At 59.7% G+C, this 20,433-nt stretch overlaps 1 protein-coding gene across 4 annotated transcripts; it reads left to right on the top strand.

The window, feature by feature from the left end:
• The first annotated feature begins 1,378 nt into the window (after positions 1–1,378).
• On the top strand, positions 1,379–19,167 carry CHST1 (carbohydrate sulfotransferase 1). Of its 4 annotated transcripts, none has more exons than XM_043581035.1 (4): positions 1,379–1,736; positions 14,646–14,767; positions 15,664–15,760; positions 16,995–19,167. In XM_043581035.1, the coding sequence occupies exon 4, from the start codon at positions 17,037–17,039 to the stop codon at positions 18,270–18,272; it is 1,236 nt and encodes a 411-aa protein (XP_043436970.1). In that variant the 5' UTR covers positions 1,379–1,736; positions 14,646–14,767; positions 15,664–15,760; positions 16,995–17,036; the 3' UTR covers positions 18,273–19,167. The 4 variants fall into 4 exon arrangements, with proteins under 4 accessions (XP_043436970.1, XP_043436973.1, XP_043436971.1 ...); XM_043581038.1 differs by having other exon boundaries at positions 14,640–14,767; XM_043581036.1 differs by having other exon boundaries at positions 14,428–14,767.
• Positions 19,168–20,433: the final 1,266 nt, after the last annotated feature.

Raw genomic sequence — 20,433 nt, 5'->3', positions numbered from 1 at the left:
TACCAAGTGCCAGCAGCCCCTGTGCTGAGTGCATTTACATGCATTTTACTATCTGGTGTTCCACAGCCGCCCGGAGAAGTGAGGACCAGTATCTCTGACTTCGGGATGAAGACAGGCCCAAAGCCTCTCTCAGGGTACCTGAAGCTTACAAGTCCTCCATGGGCTCTCGGGCCAGGAGTGATGGGGAGGCTTGGGCCTGAAACCGGAGGTTCAGATATGGGTGCAGGTGGAAGCTGACTGCTTTTCCTGGCCTGAGAAGATAATTGTTTGGTCAGAGCTGAGGAGCAGCAGGAGTTCGGGCACCGCAACCACCTACCCTCTGCAGATAAGGAAACAGGCCTCGGTGGTGACCTGCCCTGGCACCGTCAGACCCCGTGGCCGTGGCGGTGGAGCAGGGATTCTCTGCGGTCCTCTTCCGCCCAGGGGCCGCTGAGCACGTGGTACTCTGCTGCTCCATTCCACTCGGAGAGGCCAGGGGTCCGTTTGTCTTGTCACCAGTGAGTCCCTGGTGCCCATGTAAGCCTGGCTTGCGGGAGATGCTCCGTCAATATTTGTGCAAAGAACGACTGAGGTGCTTGGCCTGCGGCTCTGGCCGTGAGGGCAGATCTCCCCTCCCGATGGGCGGCAGTGGCTGCACGTTGCCACCTAGGAGTGCCAGTGGTAGGCTGGTGGGAAGGGGGTGGGACTGGCCTGGAGACGGTCCCCAGCAAATCCACCTAGGGGTGCCCTCCCCCCGCCCGAGAGACACAACTGGAACAGGGCAAATGATTCGTTTCCACATCTGAGAAGTAAAGATGGGGGGCAACGGGCTAGGGGTGTGTTGGGGGTACTAGCCCCTAAAGGTGGTTGGCTCCCGTTCGGGGTTCTGGAGTCCCTCCTTTGCGCTGGCCGGGGAAGGGGTAGAGGACATGTGGGCTCGGGGCCAGGCGGCTCCGGCGGACTTCTTGGGGGGGGCGGGCGGCACTCCGGGTGAAGGCCCTCGATGAGCGCGCCCTCGGTGGGAGGGCCGGGAGGGTATGGGAAGAGGTGCCAGTGGGCGGTCTGCGCCCTCGCTGACCCCCTCAACCCCGGGGTGTGGGTGTGGCTCCCTCCAGGGGAGTGGGTGGGGGCTGGCACGCGAGCCGGCCGGCGGAGGGGGCGTCCGGGGCGCCGGAGGCTGGGGCAGCGCGGGGCGGCGCGGGGAGCGGGAGGGCGCGCGCTGGCGGGGTGGGGAGGGGAAGGGGGCGGGCGGCCGCCGAGGGGCGGGCGGCTTCGGGGGGGTGGAGCCCGGACCGCAGCGCCCGCCGCTCGCTCGGCGCTATAGCCGCCGCCGCCGCCGCTGCTCCCGGCTCGGCTCGAGAGGCGGGCGGGCGGGCGGGCGCTCCGCGAGGCTCCGGCGCCTGCGGCTGCTGCTCTCCTCCGGCGCCCGGGGCTGCGGCGCGCTGGGTCCCGGCCCCTGGCCCGGCGCCCCTCGGGCCCTCGCGACCGCGTCCCCGGTCCCGCGCCCCTGCCCGGGAGAACGCTCTGCGCTGGCCGGGCCGCCCCGGGCTCGCGCCCCCAGGCCATGCAGAGGGGCCCGTGAGGGGCGCGCGGAGGCGGTGGAAGAGGAGGGAGGAGGGAGGCCGAGGAGGAGGGCGCGGAAGGCGGAGGATGCCGCCGCCGCCGCCGCCCGCCGGCCCCCGGCGAGCCTGACTCCAGACCCGAGGATGGAGCCGGCGCTGGGCGCTGCAGCGGCTCCCGGTGCGCTCCCCCACCAGGTATCGGCCGGGCGCGGCGGGCCCCGGGCGGGCGGGAGCGGACCCTCGCCGCAGCAGCGGGAGGGGCGCGGGCGCGGTGGGAGACGCCCCTCCGCTCGTGGACAGTCGCTACCGGCGGTGCGGGCCGGGGGCGGGGGCGGGGGCGGGGGTGGGGGGGGGAGCGGCGGGAAGGACGGCAGCGCGTTGGGCGCAGGAAGGGCTCCCCGGGCCGGCGGCGGGCGAGCGCCGCGACCACCCCAGCCCTCCCCGCCCCCATTCGGGGAGGGCAGCAAACTTGAGACGCGCGGCGGCCCCGAGGCGCCCAGCTCCCCGCGGCTGCGGAGCGCACTCGGGGGCTGCCCCGGGTTTACCGTCCCACAACCTGCCCGGCTCCGGGCTGCTGAGACGCCTCGAGACCCCGAGGTCCCACGCCTGCACCAACTTTCCAAACCAGAGCTGCATCCAGAGGCAGGGGGGTGCCCCCTGCTTCCTGCGCCCCCCCCCCCCCCGCCACTCCCCGGCTTGGCTCCGAACCCGCATCGATCACCCTGTGATGAGCCGGGTCCCCGTAGGGCCCCGGCCGCCGGATGGTGCAGAGCCCTCCCCCCCCCCCCCCCGCCCCCATGGAAAGGCAGAACCACCCTCTCGCTCTTCTCTGGGTAGGACCCCGGGCACAGCCTCTCCCAGGCTCCAGGAACCCAATGCTTGTTTTCACAGTTAACAGCCGAGAGTGGCCCTGGCTGGGAAGCTAGGGGTTAAAATGTAAGCCCTGAGGATCATCCTAGGGTGGCACCTTGGCCTGATTTGCCATGCCACAGGGTGCCCCCTCCCCCCATCCCAAGCCTGCCGTTTCCCAGGATTAGGTACCTCACCTCTGGTGCGCGTTTCCCACCGATGGACTTAAACACTGCTCCTAAGCAGGACAGACTTGAGCCTGGCATCTTTTGGATGGCTCGTAGGGCAGAGAGCAGAGAAGGGACCTAGGATTAGGGGCAGGGGAGCAGGCACTCTGGTTGGGAAAGTAGTTGCTTTGGCAAGCCAAAGGAAAGTGTAGGTATTGAGAGGCAAGCAGGTGGGGACTAAGGTCCCAGGTATCTGCCTTCAGGGCTTTCTCAACCCCTTTCGATTGACGGGGCCAGCTGCCTTAGGCAGAGACCTTACCTGGGCAGGCGGTTCCCAGGCTCCAGTCCTCAGCAAGCGGGGACGCTCAAAGGCATCACCATGACCCTGTTTCTTTTTCCAAGTGTTCTCACCGTCATGACTCACACATTGGATTCACCAGGGAGGTATCAAGCCTCCAACCTGTTCTCTTCCCCCTCCCTCCTGGGTCTTCAGGGAGCTGCTGGGGAAAGGAGGGGGCGGATTTGCCTTTGGGTCTCAGCCCCCTGTGGGAGGCCAGGAGCCTGCTCTGTAAACTTTGATTTCCCGGATACTGTCTCCATTAGGGCAGGTGAGCTGCCCTAAGCCAGGCCAGGGTGGGGGGCTTTTGAGAGGAAGTTTCTGCTAATGATCACCCCAGCCCTGCTGGGGCCTTTGAAATAATAGTCATGCGCCGCCCCCCCCCCCCCACCCCGCCGCCACCGCCCCGGGCACATATACTTAACACGGCCTCCTCATCTTAAAGCAGAAACACATTTCCCCCCCTAAAATCCAAATTTCCCTCTTTGCTAAACATTACAATGCTTTTGGCCAGAGGTTTCCTCCTCGGCGTTGGAAGTCGAGCTCCTCTTGCAGACAGCTTTCCTCTTTCCTGGCCTCTCAGCCCCCTCTGCCATATTCAGGGCCCGAGTAGGGATGATGCAGATCCCCCTTACCTCCCTGCCCCCACCCACAGGATCCTAGTTCCGGAGAAAGGGTGGTGCTCATGCTGCTGATGTAGGGGCTGCATGTGTGCTGGCTGCAGACGCACAGAGGTATACATCTGTGCTCCACCGAGTCTGCAGAGGGGCCCAGGAGCCAGGCTCTCATGGGCGGGGGTGGGGGGGGTGGGGGGTGTGGGGGTGGGGGAACAGACTTGTACCCCCCCCCCCCGAGTTCCCCTTGCCCACGCCTCTGTCTCCTTCCCTTGCCCACCGTGGCTCTCTCTTTACTTTTCTAACTCACTCTGCATTGGTGCGGGGAGGGAGCATTTGATATTCATAATCTGGTTCAGAGAAGGTCCCGAAGCCCTGAGTCACTGTATGGTTTCCATGGAAACAGACTTGTTCTGAGGACTCGGTGTAGCGCGGCGGTGGTGGGGGAGAAGGGAAACATATAGTAAAATCGGGCTCCACAAGTGTGGCAGGAGTTGGGCCAACTCCCTTTGATGGGGGTGGGGAGAGGCTGGGCGAGGCTCTAGGGTCCCTACAGGAGGGGCTGCCTCTCCCCACCCCCTGCGGTCCTCCCATCCGGAGCTGCTCGGCTTTCCTTGAGGCTCTTGGCCGACTGCTCCTTCTCCCTTGGGCCTCCTGACTCAGTGCCAAGGCTCATCGCCGTGCCTCTGTTTCGTCCTCTGTGAAATGGGGAGAAAAGGGCACCTATCAGCAGGGTTGCGGTGAAGGTCAAACATGTTAATACGGGGAATGCACTTGCAATGGAACCCGCGGAACTGTTCAGGAAGTGTCCTTATTATTAATTCTGGGGGTCGGAAGGAGCACCCCCTGTGTGGTCACCTGGGTCTATCCTCTGTGCAGGTGATCTTGACATCTGGTAGGGCTGGCCTCTTGCTTTGGAAGAGCCTCCCCCAGCCGCCCCAGCTGGGAACCAGCCATCCATTTCTTCCTCCCACAAAGCATTTATTTAGATTGCTGAGGGCCCGTCCCCGTGCTAGGGAGCCCTGGCTCCTGTTCAAACCCCACCTGTCTAGGAGCCTTGTGGGAACAAATCCTCCAAGTCCAGATGGATGGGCAGCTTTCTGCCTCAGCCTCCTTGGGATTGGGCCAGAGGGAGAGGGACAGGACAGGTCCAGGCTCCGAGGACTGTGAGAAGAGCTTGGGGTGGGGCAACTTTTCCAGATCCTGGAGGGGCCTCTCCCTCCTGACGAAAGAGGGATCGGGAACTCTCCAGAAAGATAACGGACCCTGCCCTCCTCCTCCTGCCCCCAGGTTAGATCTATTGGTGAGGTGCTCCCAGCACACCCTCCAAGTCTGGACAGCGAGGGGCTCCAGCCTGAGCCACTGGCTGATGTGTGACTGCCCAGCTGGCTGGGAGAGGGGCCTCTCCTTACCCTGCAGCACCGGCCTCGGCCTCGGCAGTGTCAGAGCGGTGCCTCGGGGACATTTTGGGCACTGGGGATGGCTCAGCCAGCGTCTCCCTCACCAGCCAGCCCTTCTCTCCGTTGCCACCCTCTTCTCCCTGGCCTGCAGACAGCCCCTCCTTCCCTCCTGTAAGGTGGGCTTCAGCTCCAAGCTCCCTAAAGGCACTCCCTCTCGCATATCTCATCACTGCCAGCTCCACACCAGCCCCGGGGATGCCTTCCCCTCTTCCCTGGCTCTCCAGGTAGCCCCAGATGCTGCCCAGCCCACAGGTCCAGCACCCTGCCCCCAGCCCCCGCCAAAATCGCAGTTTCCTGCCAAGGTTCTTCCCCCACCCAGGTCTCTCTGGACCACTTTGCTGTCCTCATTGGTGTTCACAACACCTTCCAATTTAATATCCTCTGCAAATTTCATTAACGGACTGTTTACTCCCTCTCTCAGGATCATTAATGAAGATGTCAGATAAGATCTGACCCAGTGCTGGGTCTGGGCAGCCCTGCCCCCACTCCCAGACCCCATCCCTCCGCCCCTTCCCCCTGGGGTCGCCTCCTCCACTCAGGACCCTTGGGACCTGCCCCCTCCCGCTTTCGGCCCCATGACAAGTGCTTAGGGCCAAGTCTGTTTGAATTAATTTTGTAAGATTACTCGCGGCGCTGTATCAAATGCTTTGCTAAAAATCAAGATATATTACCCTGCCTGCATTTCCTTCATCTACCAGTCTTGTAATTCCATCAAGTTTGTCAGGCATGATTTGTTCTTTATAAATCCCCATGGTGCCACGTGGGGCACAGAGTTCCCGCGTTTTCTCAATGTTTAGAGATTCCCTCTTTGTGTTTGCTCCTTGATTAGAGCTGGGAGGCTGTGAGCTGGGAATTGGAGGGAGAGCTCATCTCCTCCTCTGGGATGGGGAACGGGGCACAGCTCTCTCCTTCTCCGGGTCTCTGTGGGGGGCCAGCGGCTTGTTTAGTGCCCGATCAAGTCCTTGCCACGTGCTTCGGGCCCCCGGCTGGGCACCGAGGGTGGGGATTGACAGAGGGCCTGGGGCTCTCCCTCGGGGATTCTGCAGGCGGATTCTGCAGGCGGAGGAGGGAGGCCAGACAAGTCTGAAGCCAACGTTCTGAAGGTATCGTTAATCGAGTGATTGCCTGGAACCAGGCACAATACTAGGATCTCATTTAAGCCCCTCACCTGCCCTGGGAGGTGGGTGTGGGTTCCCCTCCCCGGGTACCTGGGGCTCAGGGAGCGTAAGCCTGTCCATGGCCCAAGGTCTGGGTTTCGCCTTCTGCCGTGTTGGCGTGAATCTAGGGTCAGGAGAGCTAAGTGGGTTGGTTCAGACAGGGTTTTCGGAGGTCAGAGAGGGCAGGAGGGGAAGCCTTCAGGGAGAACCTGGGAGAGGTGAGGACCTCACACGCAATTCGCCCTGAAGGCTTAATCCAGTTCTCCATCCTGTCACTTCTGAGCTGTAGGAGCAAGTCACTCAACCTCTGTGAGCCTCTGTCTGTCACGGTGATATGGATCCGGCTGTAGTCCTGACTCCCAAGCTTGGGGAGAGGGTCAGATAAAGTGGTGCATGAAAGGCTCATAACATAACAGTAGACCCTCAGCGAGCAGCCATTGTGTCTTGTCGAGGCCCCTGTCGATGTGGGGCCAGAGACACTCATCCGATTTCACGTTCCCAGTGGGTGGCTCTCCCTAACGCTTCTCATCCAGGAGGCGTGGATGAGAAGGGGGCGGGGCCCTTCTTCGGGCGGGGGCGGGGGGCGTCCATGTAACCAACTGTGGGCTGGTAGTGAGTTCTGGGATTAGGGAGCAGGGAGACCTTATCCTGGTCTGGAGCCCAAACCCGAAGTTCCATTCCAGACCATCTCAGGCCAGGTAGTAATAAAGACAGCCTTTGGTGTCCTCTTGGCTGCACGGGATTTGGACAGTCCTGAGCTTTTGGGCCCAGGACACACTCACACCTCCCTCTCCTTGCCTAGCCAGAGTGTCTGTGGCACCTGCTCTCTCTCAGGTGCCACACTGCACCAGGCATGTCCACACCCATCATCTCTTACAGTCTTCCTGATAATCGTCCTTTCGTTATTAGTCTGGGGAGGGAGAGCCGCCCCGCCCCCCCCCCCCCCCCCCCCCCAGGAAGTGGCGAGATGGCACAGACCTGTTTGCTGTGCTTGGGGATCAGGCAGGCAGGGCCATAGGCAGCCCCATCCCTCCAGCTGACACCCCAGGGACCTGATCCTTAGAGATGGTCAGTAGGTGTTGGATGGGCCCCTGTCTGGGTCAGGGTGAATGCCTGGGTCCCTGGGGGCCACCTTGGCCCCAGCACTCCCTGCCCCTGCCCTCTAGTCTCCAGGTACTGGGTGATGCTCTTACTCTCGGGTGAGGCCTGGGGCCTTCTGTTTTGTGGTAAGGGTCCTCAGAGCTGAGCTCGAACCCTGACCCCAGCACAGACCAGCTTCCGCACACCTAGATGAACGCCCTCACTTGCCTGTGCCTCGCTGCTCCTCACCTGGGAAGGATGGCTTGTAGCACCCACTTGATGTGAGCCAGGGCTGGGTCACCTCTGGGTGTCTGCTCCTGCGGCCCCTCCATCCTGTGTCAGAGGCTCAGGGGAGCCTGTCCCATGCCCAGCCCTCATCCTCAGGGGCCAGCCGGGGTCCAGGCTGGAGACTCCCGGATCTGGGGACGGGTGGCGCCCCCTGCCAGCCCCTCCAGCAGCAGCTGCTGGTGCTTTAGCCTCTGCTGGACGTTTTCCGTCCTTGAAGCTGGGGGGATGGGCCAGAGCCCGGTGTCCAGGGGGTGGGCCTCAGTACTGTTCCTTCTCTGCCTGTGGCTGTTGGGGAGGGGTGGGGGGGGGGACAGGAAACCGGGGCCTTTCCGCCCAATGTCGGGGCAGAAGGGTCCGCCTACCACAGGCCGGGCTGTGGTAGGACCGGCCTGAGGGAACCGGGCCCTTCTGACTCATCCTTCCCCCGTGAGGCGCTGGGCACACTGGAGCCTTGTGCCAGGAGGTCAGTCACTCTCCCCACCGCCGGAGAAAACTTTCCTCAGGACGGGCCAGGACCCCGCCAACCCGCCGGGCCCACAGGAGGACCGGGAGGCAGTCTCTGCAGCCCCCACAGCAAGTGTCTTCCACCACACAGGCCGTGGGAGCTTCAGGGGAGGAGGCTGTGGCATCTGTTCCGACTTCTTTCCACATTTGTCAGGCCATTACAGCCGGCCCGTAGGTTTGAGTCGTCCCTGCACATCACACGGTTCTTAAGTTGCTCTGTGCCCGGGCTGTGCTAGGCTCTGGGTATTTATCGACGTGCTGTCTCACAACCCGACTATTTGGAAGGTTCTGCGACCGTCTTTCCCATTTCGTAGATGAGGACAACTGAGGTCTAGAGAGGTTAAGTGTCTTGCTCAGGTTCTCATAGCTATTTTTTCTTTTTAAGTTTATTTATTATGAGAGAGAGAGAGAGAGCATGAGCGGGGGGGGGGGCGGGAGAGAGAGAGAGAGAGAAAGGGAGAGAGAGAGAGAATCCCAAGCAGGTTGTGCTATCGGCATAGAGCCCGACACGGGGCTCGATCTCGAACCGTGAGCTCATGACCTGAGCCGAAATCAGGAGGCGGGCGCTTAACCCACTGAGCCACCCAGGCGCCCCTGTGGGTAACTTTTCGAGGAGGCTTGAGACACTGATGGGTGTCCCCCCGTGTCATTATGTACGGACATTGGAGTGACCTGCTCCGGAGATACGAGAGCTCATAAAAGGCAGCCGAGTGTCTCTGCTGAGGGTGAACAGTTGGTGGGCACTCACTCTCTGGAACCTTGGCTGCAAGAACTTGACATTGTCAAGGTGCCTGACAATGCACGCGTTCTGCCTGTGGGGTCTGTGGATAGCTATGGGGCCCAGGGACTCTAAGGACTGTGTACAAACACCATGCCTGTGTTGGTGCAGATTCTGGGGAGAAGGTCCATTGCCTCCCGGTGTTTCAACTCGAGGAGGCCTGACCGCAAAGAGAAAAGCCTCCGATCTCCCTTGGGCTGACCCAGACCACAGGGGCTGATTCTGGACCCCACGAAATCTCCTCCCCCTGGGAGGCTGCCCTGGCTGAATTATGGGTTGGCATGCTGCTCACCTTGAAGGATGTTCTAGAACACAGCCCCAAGAAACTTGTCCTCAGGCTTAGCAGGTACGAGGTCTTGAGAATGGCAGGCTATGCTCGGGGTTCTCTAGGAGAGTCAATGTCAGGAGTAGTCAGGCATCTCTTGAGCAGATGTTTTCATTTTCATCTCATGGCTCCTATGAAACATGAAATGAAATATTTCCCTTTTCCCATTGGCTGCCGGGTAGCCCTGATCCCCATGCCGGCCCAGAAGTGTCTTGGCTCTTGTATGCTAATCTGGCTTCTGGTTCTTTCAGACGTTCGTTTGTACCCTTGTTTTTCCACTTGCTCGTTCCATCACCTCACTCTTTTAAGGAAGAAAAAAAAAAAAAACCAACCTTGCTCTCTTATATGGTTTCGTCTTAACTAAACAAACATCGATGGTGGGTCAGCGCTGGCTACCGCAGACCCAGGGATTAAGCACTTCCTTTCTGCAGGCTCTCCCAGAGGTCTGTGTGCCAACTCCTCCCTCCCTGTCCAGTTCCCCGGGCCCCTTGCTCCAGTTCCTGGGGCCTCAGAGCCTTGGGCCCCTCCATCCTGGCTCCCGGGGCTGGTCAGAAATACGATGTTCAGCATCTTCATTCTTTGCTCTCCCGATCTCCTCGGAGCTTTGCAAACTGTTTTTGGGAAGAAAAAGCTGGGAGGGGAGTCCTTTCCCCAACTCAGGCTTCGGTTGCTCCCCGCAGCCCTGGGTCCCCCTGGAGGTCTCCCTCTTTTTCAGCGCCTGCCCTGTCTCAGCGGCACCAGCTGACTGCTCCCCTTAGCGGCCTGCCTGAACAGACAGAGCCCAAAGGTAGTGAGTGACTTGACCCCGCTGCCTTGGAAGTGGGGGAGGGGGGGGAGCTGGCAGGCAGTGCCCTGGGGGCAGAACAGAAGGTGCAGGGAGTTACCAGCGCTGACTTCAGTGTCCCACCCCTCCAGGTCTTGCCTGGCGTGGCTTTGCCCTAGCCCAGAAAGTTAATAAACTCAGATGGAACTGAGCGGCTCAGCGTGAACTGCCTTCCTCCCGCTCCGGTCTCCTAGTCCCTCCGGCAGGGGCGTCTACAGTTTACCAGTTCAGTGAGAGTTCTTTCAGTGGTTGTATATGCATGTGTATAAATACCCTCCCCCCCCCCACCTCACCCCCTTTTTACAAACAAGCTGTAGTATATACCATAGCACATGTGTTCTCTGGCTCTAGCTTCTTTATCTTGGGTGATAGCCCCACATCAGTATATACATATCTGTGGAGGCTTCTCTGGTATGGTCAGCTGGGAAGAAGATCCTGGGGCAGGGGAGAATGCTGCTCATAGAGGGAGTGAAGCCTCTAAGGGGCCCATGGGTGGGCTTTAGGGGGTCCTGGAGCCGTCTGCTTGTGTGTGTAAAATTATGGATACGAAGGAATCTTTCTGGAAAGAGGGACTGTGTCTCTCCAAGGGGCCTGTGGCCCAGAAGAGGCAAATGCCACAGCTCTGGGTTGCATGGGATTTCACAGAGCAGGAGGCCGGGGGCGAACTCACTAGAGGGCAGAGCCCCTTGGCTCTTAGCCCCCCGCTGGGGCTGCCGTGGACCAAGCTGAGGGGGATGGGGCCCAGCTGCCAGCCCTGATATCCTCTTGGAAGATGACTGGGGCTTTCTGGCTCCCAAAGGAGCATCCCTCTGCCTGCAGCCAGGGTGGCCCTGACTCTGAAAATGGAGCGCCAGGCCTTCCTAGGATCAGAGCTGGGAGGCCCTTAGAGTCGCTGGATCTGTGGAAGAATCGAGGCACGGAGAGGCCAGGGGATAAGTCCAAGGTCTCCCAACCAGGGAAAGCAGAGGCCGTTCCCGCCTGTGATATTAAGTTCAGCGTTCCTTCCCCTGCCAGAGAGGCATGAGGAGAGGCCCTCTGGATGAGGTGAGGCCGCTTGTTGCTGCTTGTCTCTTGGGGTGAGGGTGAGGAAGAGAGGATGCACAGAGCAGAGGCCACAGCTCAGGTGGGGGTGTCATCATCGCACCTCACTGCACCCTGCAACATCACCTCCCGCGGGCTGAATCCTCCCATAAAGCTGCATCAGCCGGCCAGGAGTTCTGAACACACACAAGGACGCGGCGCTAAGAGGCTGCACTACAGGATGTGGCCACTAGAGGGCAGCAGGCAAGCCACTGCGGCGGCTCGGCGGCAGAAAGTTCTCAGGCTGGGCAGGCGAGGAGGGAAGAAGGGGCCACGTGGGCAGAGGCCTGCCTGGCAGAGGTCCGGACACCGCAGTCAGGGAGAGTGTCTACCTCACTCTCAGAGCCAGTGAGATCTGTTCTGAGGTGCTCAGCTGAGACAAAAAGCAAACAAGACATTTCATGATACGAGTATCGTTATTTATTGAGGGCTTACTTTATGCCAGGCACTGTGTTAACCAATTAGTCCTGACAACAGCCTTGTTACAATTGTCCCCATTCTTTGGGTGAGAAAACAGAGGCCCAGAGAGATTAAGAAACCTGGCCGCCAATGGGGCTCATGCCAGAGCCCGTGTCCCAAGCATGAGGTCGTTATTCTATGCCTGGCATTGACTCAATGCTTGGATTCTTACATTCACTACTATGGCTATGCCCACTTTATGGGTAGGGACACTGAGGCCCAGAAAAAGCTAGTGAATCTCGGTCCACACACCTGCTACGTGATAATCCAGACGGGTGTGATTCCGTGGCTTGAGCTCTGAGCTCTGGATTACAGTTCTCTGATGTAGACGCGTTTTTCACTTCCACCGTGTGCCCTTATCTGTGCCCTAATCTGACGGTGGCTGACATTGAAATCTGAGCTTCCTGCTGGGAGTTCATCAACTCCCCTGCCTTCCAACAGAAGTTACAGACTCTGGGCTCCTGTGTCTAGGGTTTGTCTGGATTGTGACTAACCAGGGGTGGAGGAAGGCCCTGCTCCAAGCCCAGGGAGGGGCCGTGGGGCTCACAGTCTGGCTTGGGGGACAAGGGCGTTGGAGAGTTCCTTGCCGTGGCCAGGGCTCCCCTGGGAACAGTGGGACCTGGCCCTGGGGCCTCTGGTTTCCAGGGCAGATGCCTCCAGCATACCAAGGAAGCTTGGCCAGCCCTGAGCCCAGTTCTGCCAGGCTGGCAGGAGAGCAGGGGCCTTTCTAGGAGGGTCTGACTTTCTTCATCTTCCTGTTCCCATGCCCTAGCTTTGCCCTCCTGGGAGACAGGGGAATGGCCTGGGGCTGGGACTTTGAACGCATTCCCCTTGTTGGTGCTATACCTGCGACACCGAGTCCCCCTTTCTTAGGGATTCGTAGCGTCGGGATGCTTCAGTTACTTCTGATTTATTAGCCAAGGCAACAGTTGCTAATCCTGGCCTTAAGTTTCTCTGGGGTGGAGTGGGGGGGGGGAAGTTGTGGGGGGAGAAACTTAAACGGTCCCCTGTATGGGTGACCTCTCCTTCTGGCGCCAGAATCTTAGAGTTAAGTGAAATCTCTTCAAGACGTCTGTTTCCTGTCTCGGTGGGGACCCCAGGGGTTTAATGTCATGGGTCAGGGAGGAGGATTCGAGCGTGGGCTCCAGGGAGTAGGGCCTGGGCTAGAATCCTGGCTTTGCTTCTTACTCGGAGTGTAAGCTTGGGAAAGTTACTTAACCTTGCAGAGCCCCCCGCTTCCTGATCTGTATAATGGGGATATGGCAACGTCGACCACACAGGGTTGGCGTGAAGGCGCGAGGAGCATTTGCCTGGAATAAACATCGTGAATGCCCAGGAAGTGCTTGCCTTCATGCTTTCTCCCCTCCGTGATTCCTAGAACAGAGCCCGGGTCATGCTGGATATCTGGGCAGATCTTCACGGGTTAAGAGCAAAGGGAGCGCCACCTAATGGAATGGCATTGCAACTGCAGACCCTGAAATAACTTAAAACTCGTACCGAGCAGGGGCGCCTGGGCGGCTCAGTTGGTTAAACCTCTGACTTTGGCTCGGGTCACGATCTCACCATGTGTGAGTTCGGGGCCCGCATCGGGCTCGCTGCTGTCGGCACGGAGCCTGCTTCAGATCCTCTGTCCCCCTCTCTCCCTGTCCCCCCTCTCCCTGCTTGCACACACTCTCTTTCTCAAAAATAAGTTTAAAAAAGACATTAAGAAAATATTACGAGCACTGTTATTAACGGTATTCCCTACCTGTTCTTTAAAGGCATTTGTCTTGGGGCACTCAGGCAGGGTGGGCCTGCATTTTGTAGGAGGATCTAATTTAACGCAGAGAGGCGGTTCTGCTGGGCACCTCACCCAACCCTGTTGATGGAGTCAGCATTCTTTTTTTTTTTTTTTTTTTTAACGTTTATTTATTTTTGGGACAGAGAGAGACAGAGCATGAATGGGGGAGGGGCAGAGAGAGAGGGAGACACAGAATTGGAAACAGGCTCCAGGCTCTGAGCCATCAGCCCAGGGCCTGACGCGGGGCTCGAACTCACGGACCGCGAGATCGTGACCTGGCTGAAGTCAGACGCTTAACCGACTGCGCCACCCAGGCGCCCCTGGAGTCAGCATTCTTTACCGCAGGGGAGTGAGGTGGTGGGGGGGAGGGGATGGGGTGTGGTCAGGGGTGTGGTTTTTCTCTGATCACATTGGGGGTTCGCAAGAATCTAGACTGTGTTCTCCTATTTACTGCCACCTGGTGACGTGGTACTATTCCCTGTACGTACTAAGTACCCCCAGAGCCTCAGATGGCCCACCGTCACCTCAACCCAGCTTCTGTGCCCCTCCCTGAGGCACCCAGACTCTTTAGGTCTGTTTCTACTCCGCTAAGCTGATGGTAAAGGGTTCAAAGCACTGGCTTAAGAGTCTGACACAGGGGGATTCGAGTCTCTGCTACTCCTTGTTTGCCCATGCCCATTTGCTTAGTCTTTGAGCCTGAGTTTCTCCATCTAAACAATGGGAGTGAAGACCCTGCCCTCCCAAAGGGGGCTGTAAGGAACCGCATAGTGTTCAGAGTTGGCCGAGCCAGGCAGCACGGCAGGTTTGGGACATGAGGATCCTCGAACCCCTCCCCCAAAGGAGTCATGTCAAATAGCGGGATGTGGGCAGAATATTCACAAGGCACAAGTTCACCCCCTCAGCCACGAGCCAGTAGATCAACAAGACCAGACGGCGAAGGGAAGGAACATGCCGTAAGTCTTACGGATCGTCTGTACCCTTCTTATGCCCGTCTCTCTCTTGCCGATTCACAAGTGGGCTGGGGACATTAATCGAATGCATGTTTGAAGGCCAGGTGCGCGTAAGCTGGAGGAACAAGGTCAAATCTCCTCAGAGGGAAAGAGGGAGGGCTTTGGGAACCTGCTAGATGTGCGTTAAGCCAGGCACGCGAGCTCAGGGGGGTGACTCCGCCTCTTTGTGCCTCAGCCTTCTCCAGTGTGAAACGGAGCTGAGAACTGGCTTCCACGTGAAGTTCCTGTGAGGAATAAACGCGCGGATGCAGGTCAAAGGCTTAGCACTTAGGAAGTACTCCGAAGATGCTAACCGAAACAACGCTCGCCACGGTGTTGACGTTTTAACTTAGAATCCGCGAGCAGCGTCAAGGTCAGGGATGCTCCCTGGTCCACTTCTGCTTTGAGTTGTAGGTAGCCGCTCTTCTCTCCGCTGTGGCTGGAAGAAGAACCTCCCTCCCCGGCTGTCCCTTCCGTGCGGGCCTCGGCATCTGGGCTGTCTAGACAGAGCTGCCATTTCCACCGGGAGGTCTGAGGTGAGCCCCCCGGCGGCCCTGTTGACTTCTCTAAACCTCTCTTGGGGAGTCACTGAACGAGTCAGACTTTGAAGGGTCAGGTGGTTCTGTCGATTTAAAATGCAGAATCAGGGGCGCCTGGGTGGCTCCGTCGGTGAAGCGTCCGACTTCGGCTCAGGTCGTGATCTCACGGTCCGTGAGTTCGAGCCCCGCGTCGGGCTCTGTGCTGATAGCTCAGAGCCTGGAGCCTGCTTCGGATTCTGTGTCTCCCTCTCTCTCTCTGCTCCTCCCCCACTCATGCTCTGTCTCTGTCTCTGTCTCTCTCCTTCAGAAAATAAATTAAAAAATAAATAAATAAATAAAATGCAGAACCAGCCGGGGCTGTGCTCTGGCCTAATTCTCTGGGACAGCTTTGACTCTGTCGCCGTTCCATTCTCGGGTGCTGGGCATCTGTCTGGTGGGTCAGTCTGGCCACCAGAGCTGAACAGAGCTAGCTAGGCCTCGGGGTATTTGTGGCCAGTGGATTTCTTTGCAGCTGCCTTGGGTGATGAGTTTGGGGGTCCTCCCCGGGGTGGTTCCCCATGTGGGGCACCAGCTCTTGGTCAGCTGGTGATGGAGGCCTGCCCATCGGGTCGTGGTGTGAGGGACAGTGACTTGCTAGGAGAGGATGGCTAGGGGGTGGGGAGGTGGATGGAGGGCCCAGGACTCAGGACCAGATCTAGGAGATAAAAGATGGCTCTAGGATATTTGGAGGCCTGAGTCAGTGATCTGGGAGAGCAGCCAGGGCCCTTGTCCCATGGCCTTGGGAGGTAGTCTGTGGGGGCACAGGACACAGGACAGAAGGGGTGGGAAGGGCGGTGCTGACAGATTAACCCCCCCCCCCCCAGAACCCCTCCCCTACCTCTCTTTCTCTGCAGTCTGCTGGCCACAGGGCATCTGCACAGGCTGGGACCGCCAGCTAGGCCAGGAGCCCCGGCAGCTGTGGACTCCCTAGCTCGCAGCAGCCCCTCTTTGGTGAGTGGTGGAGCCCTCCCTGCATTCACTCTTGGAGTAGCCCCAGCCCTCCCCCAGGGCCTGGGAGCTGAGCCAGCCTCTCTTGGGGCGGGGGGGGGGGGGGGGGACTTCCAGATGCTTAGGCTGGCACCTCGCTCCAGACCTGTGACACACCCTTCATTTTCCCTGCTCTCCTGTCCCCACCCCACCCACCCACTTTCTCATTCCTTCAGGTGTCCCTTCTGTTCCACCCCTTCCTCTCCTCTCTGTCCTGCCTGGTTCTCTGGGGCCATTGCTGGGTCACAGTGGGGCCTCTGAGCTCCCCCTGTGGACAGAAGGGCTGAGAGCCTAATGGCGGAGGCCCTTAAGGATTGGCTGGGATGGGGGGCCCGGAAGAGCCGGTTCACCCTGCTGTCAGTGGGGGTCATCTGCCCTCTTCCCGGACCCCTCCCTTGCCCCTGTGGCCAGAAACAAACCTGGAGTGCGCTGGGGCCTGGGTAAGGGATGCTATTCAGCAGCGCTGGAACTGTCCTGTTCTGGGCCAGTTGGCTCTCCTAACCCGGGGATCCCAGGAGTCCTCAGCTAGAGTAAACCGGTCACCTACATCCCTAAGTTGGGGAGGTGGGCTTGACACATTTGTCCCCCTTTCCTGGGCCCAGGGGGCAGAGGTGAGTGGATACGTAGGGCATACAGGGGTCCCTTAGACACAGGAGGAAGCCTCTGACATGAGCTCTTTTTCCTCCTAGGGGTGGGCAGGGGCTGGAGGAAAGATGCCCACGTGGGGGGACCAGGTGCCTGCTCACGGGGGGTGGAAGATGCAGGCGGGCCCAGGAGGTGCTGGCAGGGGTGACAGGCAGTGGCAGGAGAATGGCTGGAGGCAGGGAGTGGTGGGCTCCTGAGTGTGCGAGCCGGGGAAGTCAGCTTCTTGCACCGCGGAGCCCCACTAAGGAACTCAAGGGTCCCGGCGGGAGTCCCCTGCAGCATTCTGTAGGTTAAACCCCGGGGGTGTGGGGAGTCCGTTTGTTCAGTGCCAAGAAACTCCCAGGAGTCCCCAGAGTTTGGAAAGTCTAGCCTGGAAGCTGCTCAGCCCTTAGGTGTGTGTGTGAGCACGGGGCAGAGGGAATCAGGTAGGTGCCAGGGCGCCCCCCCCCCCCCCCCCCCCCCCCCCCCCCCCGGAGGCCAGCCCTTCTAAGGGCGCCGAGCGAGGCACCCACGCCTGGCTGCTTCCTGAGGGCTGGCCCACCTTTGCCCGCAGACCCCGCATGGTGGAGAAGCAGCCCCATGAAGGTGCCCAGCCATGCAATGTTCCTGGAAGGCTGTCCTCCTCCTTGCCCTGGCCTCGATCGCCATCCAGTACACGGCCATCCGCACCTTCACCGCCAAGTCCTTCCACACCTGCCCGGGGCTGGCAGAGGCAGGGCTGGCCGAGCGGCTGTGCGAGGAGGGCCCCACCTTCGCCTACAACCTCTCCCGCAAGACCCACATCCTCATTCTGGCCACCACGCGCAGCGGCTCCTCCTTCGTGGGCCAGCTCTTCAACCAGCACCTGGACGTCTTCTACCTGTTCGAGCCCCTCTACCACGTGCAGAACACGCTCATCCCCCGCTTCACCCAGGGCAAGAGCCCCGCGGACCGGCGGGTCATGCTGGGCGCCAGCCGCGACCTCCTGAGGAGCCTCTATGACTGTGACCTCTACTTCCTGGAGAACTACATCAAGCCGCCGCCCGTCAACCACACCACCGACAGGATCTTCCGCCGCGGGGCCAGCAGGGTGCTGTGCTCTCGCCCCGTGTGCGACCCCCCGGGCTCCGCCGACCTGGTGCTGGAGGAGGGGGACTGCGTGCGCAAGTGCGGCGTGCTGAACTTGACGGTGGCCGCCGAGGCCTGTCGCGAGCGCAGCCACGTGGCCATCAAGACCGTGCGGGTGCCCGAGGTCAACGACCTTCGGGCCCTGGTTGAGGACCCCCGGTTGAACCTCAAGGTCATCCAGCTGGTCCGGGACCCGCGTGGCATTCTGGCCTCCCGCAGCGAGACCTTCCGCGACACGTACCGGCTCTGGCGCCTCTGGTACGGCACCGGGAGGAAGCCCTACAACCTGGACGTGACGCAGCTGACCACGGTGTGCGAGGACTTCTCCAACTCCGTGTCCACCGGCCTCACGCGGCCCGCGTGGCTCAAGGGCAAGTACATGTTGGTGCGCTACGAGGACCTGGCCAGGAACCCCATGAAGAAGACCGAGGAGATCTACGGCTTCCTGGGGATCCCCTTGGACAGCCACGTGGCCCGCTGGATCCAGAACAACACGCGGGGCGACCCCACCTTGGGCAAGCACAAATACGGCACCGTGCGAAACTCGGCGGCCACGGCCGAGAAGTGGCGCTTCCGCCTCTCCTACGACATCGTGGCCTTTGCCCAGAACGCCTGCCAGCGGGTGCTGGCGCAGCTGGGCTACAAGATGGCCACGTCGGAGGAGGAGCTCAAGAACCCCTCCATCAGTCTGGTGGAGGAGCGGGACTTCCGCCCTTTCTCGTGACGAGGGCGCCGTGGGTGGGGGTGAGGGGCACGTGGCGTCGGTTTTGATAAAATGGACCGTTTCTAACTGTTGCCTTATTTCCCCCTCCCGCCCCCACCCTGCCTTTGTGTCCTTCCTGTCCCCTGCCCACCCTCCACTTCCTTCTGCCCCCCTTTTCGTCTCTGAAATTTGCACTATGTCTTGGACAGGAATCACTGGGGCAGAGGGGACGTGAAGTGGGGTGAGCCCCCACCCCACCCCATTCAGACACACGGATGCTGGGTCTCTGCGTGGATGGTGACAATGTTTACAAGCTCGACACTCACACATTCACATGAGCGCATGCGCGCGCGCGCGCGCGCACACACACACACACACACACACACACACACGGGCGCCCACGAGGAGAGATACGTGCCCCAAACCACAGAACTTCGGAAGCTTCTCCAACGGACGAGTGGTCCGGGTATGGTAGTTTTTGCACTGTCTTATTTCCACAAGGTAAGAGGTAAAAAACAAAAAAGGCCACCTCTCTCTAATTTATGAATGGTGTCTAACCCCTCCCCACCCTGCTGCCTGCCCCCAGTGCCCGCTGCCCCCCTGGGAGCAGAGAAACTGCCCCCTCCTGCCCGCCCTTGCCTGTCGGTGAGCAGGTTTTTACTGTGAGGTGAATGTGGACCTTGTTTATTATTTTCCAGTCTGTGGCGATGCTGTCTGTCTGTCTGTCTGAGTCTCGTGGCTGCCCCTGGACCAGTGACGGCTGATAAATCTTAGGGGTTTCCGATTGATCTTGGGGTCCATCAGTGATATTTCTTTGTGCCAAAAAGAAAAAAAAAAAAAAAGAGTGGATCAGTTTGCTAAATGAACATTGAAATGCTTTATCTGTGTTTTCTGTAAATAAAAGTGTGCAATAATATCTGGGCGTGATTGTGGCACATTCTGAATCGGCAAGGGCAGGCCTTGGTGGGCCAAGTGTTTCTGGTTTGGGGGAGGAGAGGCAGGGAGGGACGCAGGGAGGTGGAGGAGGGGACTCAGCGGCCAGTGTCCGGCTTTCAGATCTCCTGCCACCCTCGTCACCCTCAGTGCTGACTTCGGTGGTTCATTTCCATGCAGTCAGTTCAGACCAGGCACCTGGTGGCCAGGGGTCAGGTTCAAACCATTTAACAAGCAGTAGGGCTTGCCGAATCGACGTCCAGGGGTCAGGATGAGGTCCTGGTGACCCCTTTCCGGGCCGGGCGTTGCCCCTTTAGCTTCTGGGTCTGGGGCCTGGATAGCCGGGGAAGGGGACCCTTCCAGGGGTGGGGTGGCTCAGGGCCGGGGCTGTTTATCAGCTGGCCTGGAAGAATTTCAGCGTTTTAACAAGTCGTGCAGGTGCGCTGGTGTCTATGCTGGTGGAATATCAGCTGTGTTTATTTTTCTTCCTATCCTTGGCAATCTAGCAGCTTCCTCCGAGCAACTTCCCCAGCTCTTACTTCAAGAAAACAGCTGGGCCCTGGGGTGGAGGTCACAGCTCTGTTGTCCTGGGACAATGAGAGCCCCTGGGGTTGGGCAGTCCCAGTGGTCCTGGGCTTCCTGAGGAAACTCACTCCTGGGCTATGTGGTGAGTCAGGAGGATACGGATTCAGTGGCTGCAGCAAATAGCTTAGGTAATAGTAGCCTCAGCGAGACGGGCTGTTTTATCAACAGTGTGTGCAGCGTAAGCCGGTCAGGGCTGATAGGGTGGCCCCAGGCCGTGCGCCCAGATATGAGGGGCCGAGGCTCTTTCCATGTTGTTGCTTCTCCATTTTTCTGAGGTGCTGCCCTCGGCTGTGTTGTCCAAGATGGCTCGCTAGGCCTCGGAAGGAGAAGAACAAGAAAGGAGGCCGCAGCTCTGCCATTTGGGAGCAAACCCCCAAAGTCATAGACATCACTTTGCCTCACGTCTCATGGGCTAGAGCTTGGTCAGCATGGCCGCCTGTAGCCACGAGGGAGGCTGGGAAGGGCGGCTGTGACTTCTGAAAGGGGCCGATGAGTCAAAGGCTTATCTCCCTGGGCTTCAAGTTTCCTCCCTGCAAAAGGGAGACAGTGTGATTTACACTCTCAGGCTCCACGAACAGTAGGCTAGTTTGGAAAAGTCTGTCAGCACTGGTGGGCGGGGCCTGGAGCTTTCGAGGCCCGCTTTTCAGCCCCTGGTTCACAGGCT

Source organism: Prionailurus bengalensis, chromosome D1, assembly GCF_016509475.1.
Source record: "Prionailurus bengalensis isolate Pbe53 chromosome D1, Fcat_Pben_1.1_paternal_pri, whole genome shotgun sequence".
In the NCBI taxonomy this organism is placed as follows: Eukaryota; Metazoa; Chordata; class Mammalia; order Carnivora; family Felidae; genus Prionailurus; species Prionailurus bengalensis.
Note: the sequence above shows the minus strand (reverse complement) of the source record. Positions and strands in the feature narration are given on the sequence as shown.

Bases quoted from the DNA above. Each gene is read 5' to 3' on its own strand.
- CHST1 (XM_043581035.1), top strand. From the start codon at position 17,037: ATGCAATGTTCCTGGAAGGCTGTCCTCCTCCTTGCCCTGGCCTCGATC.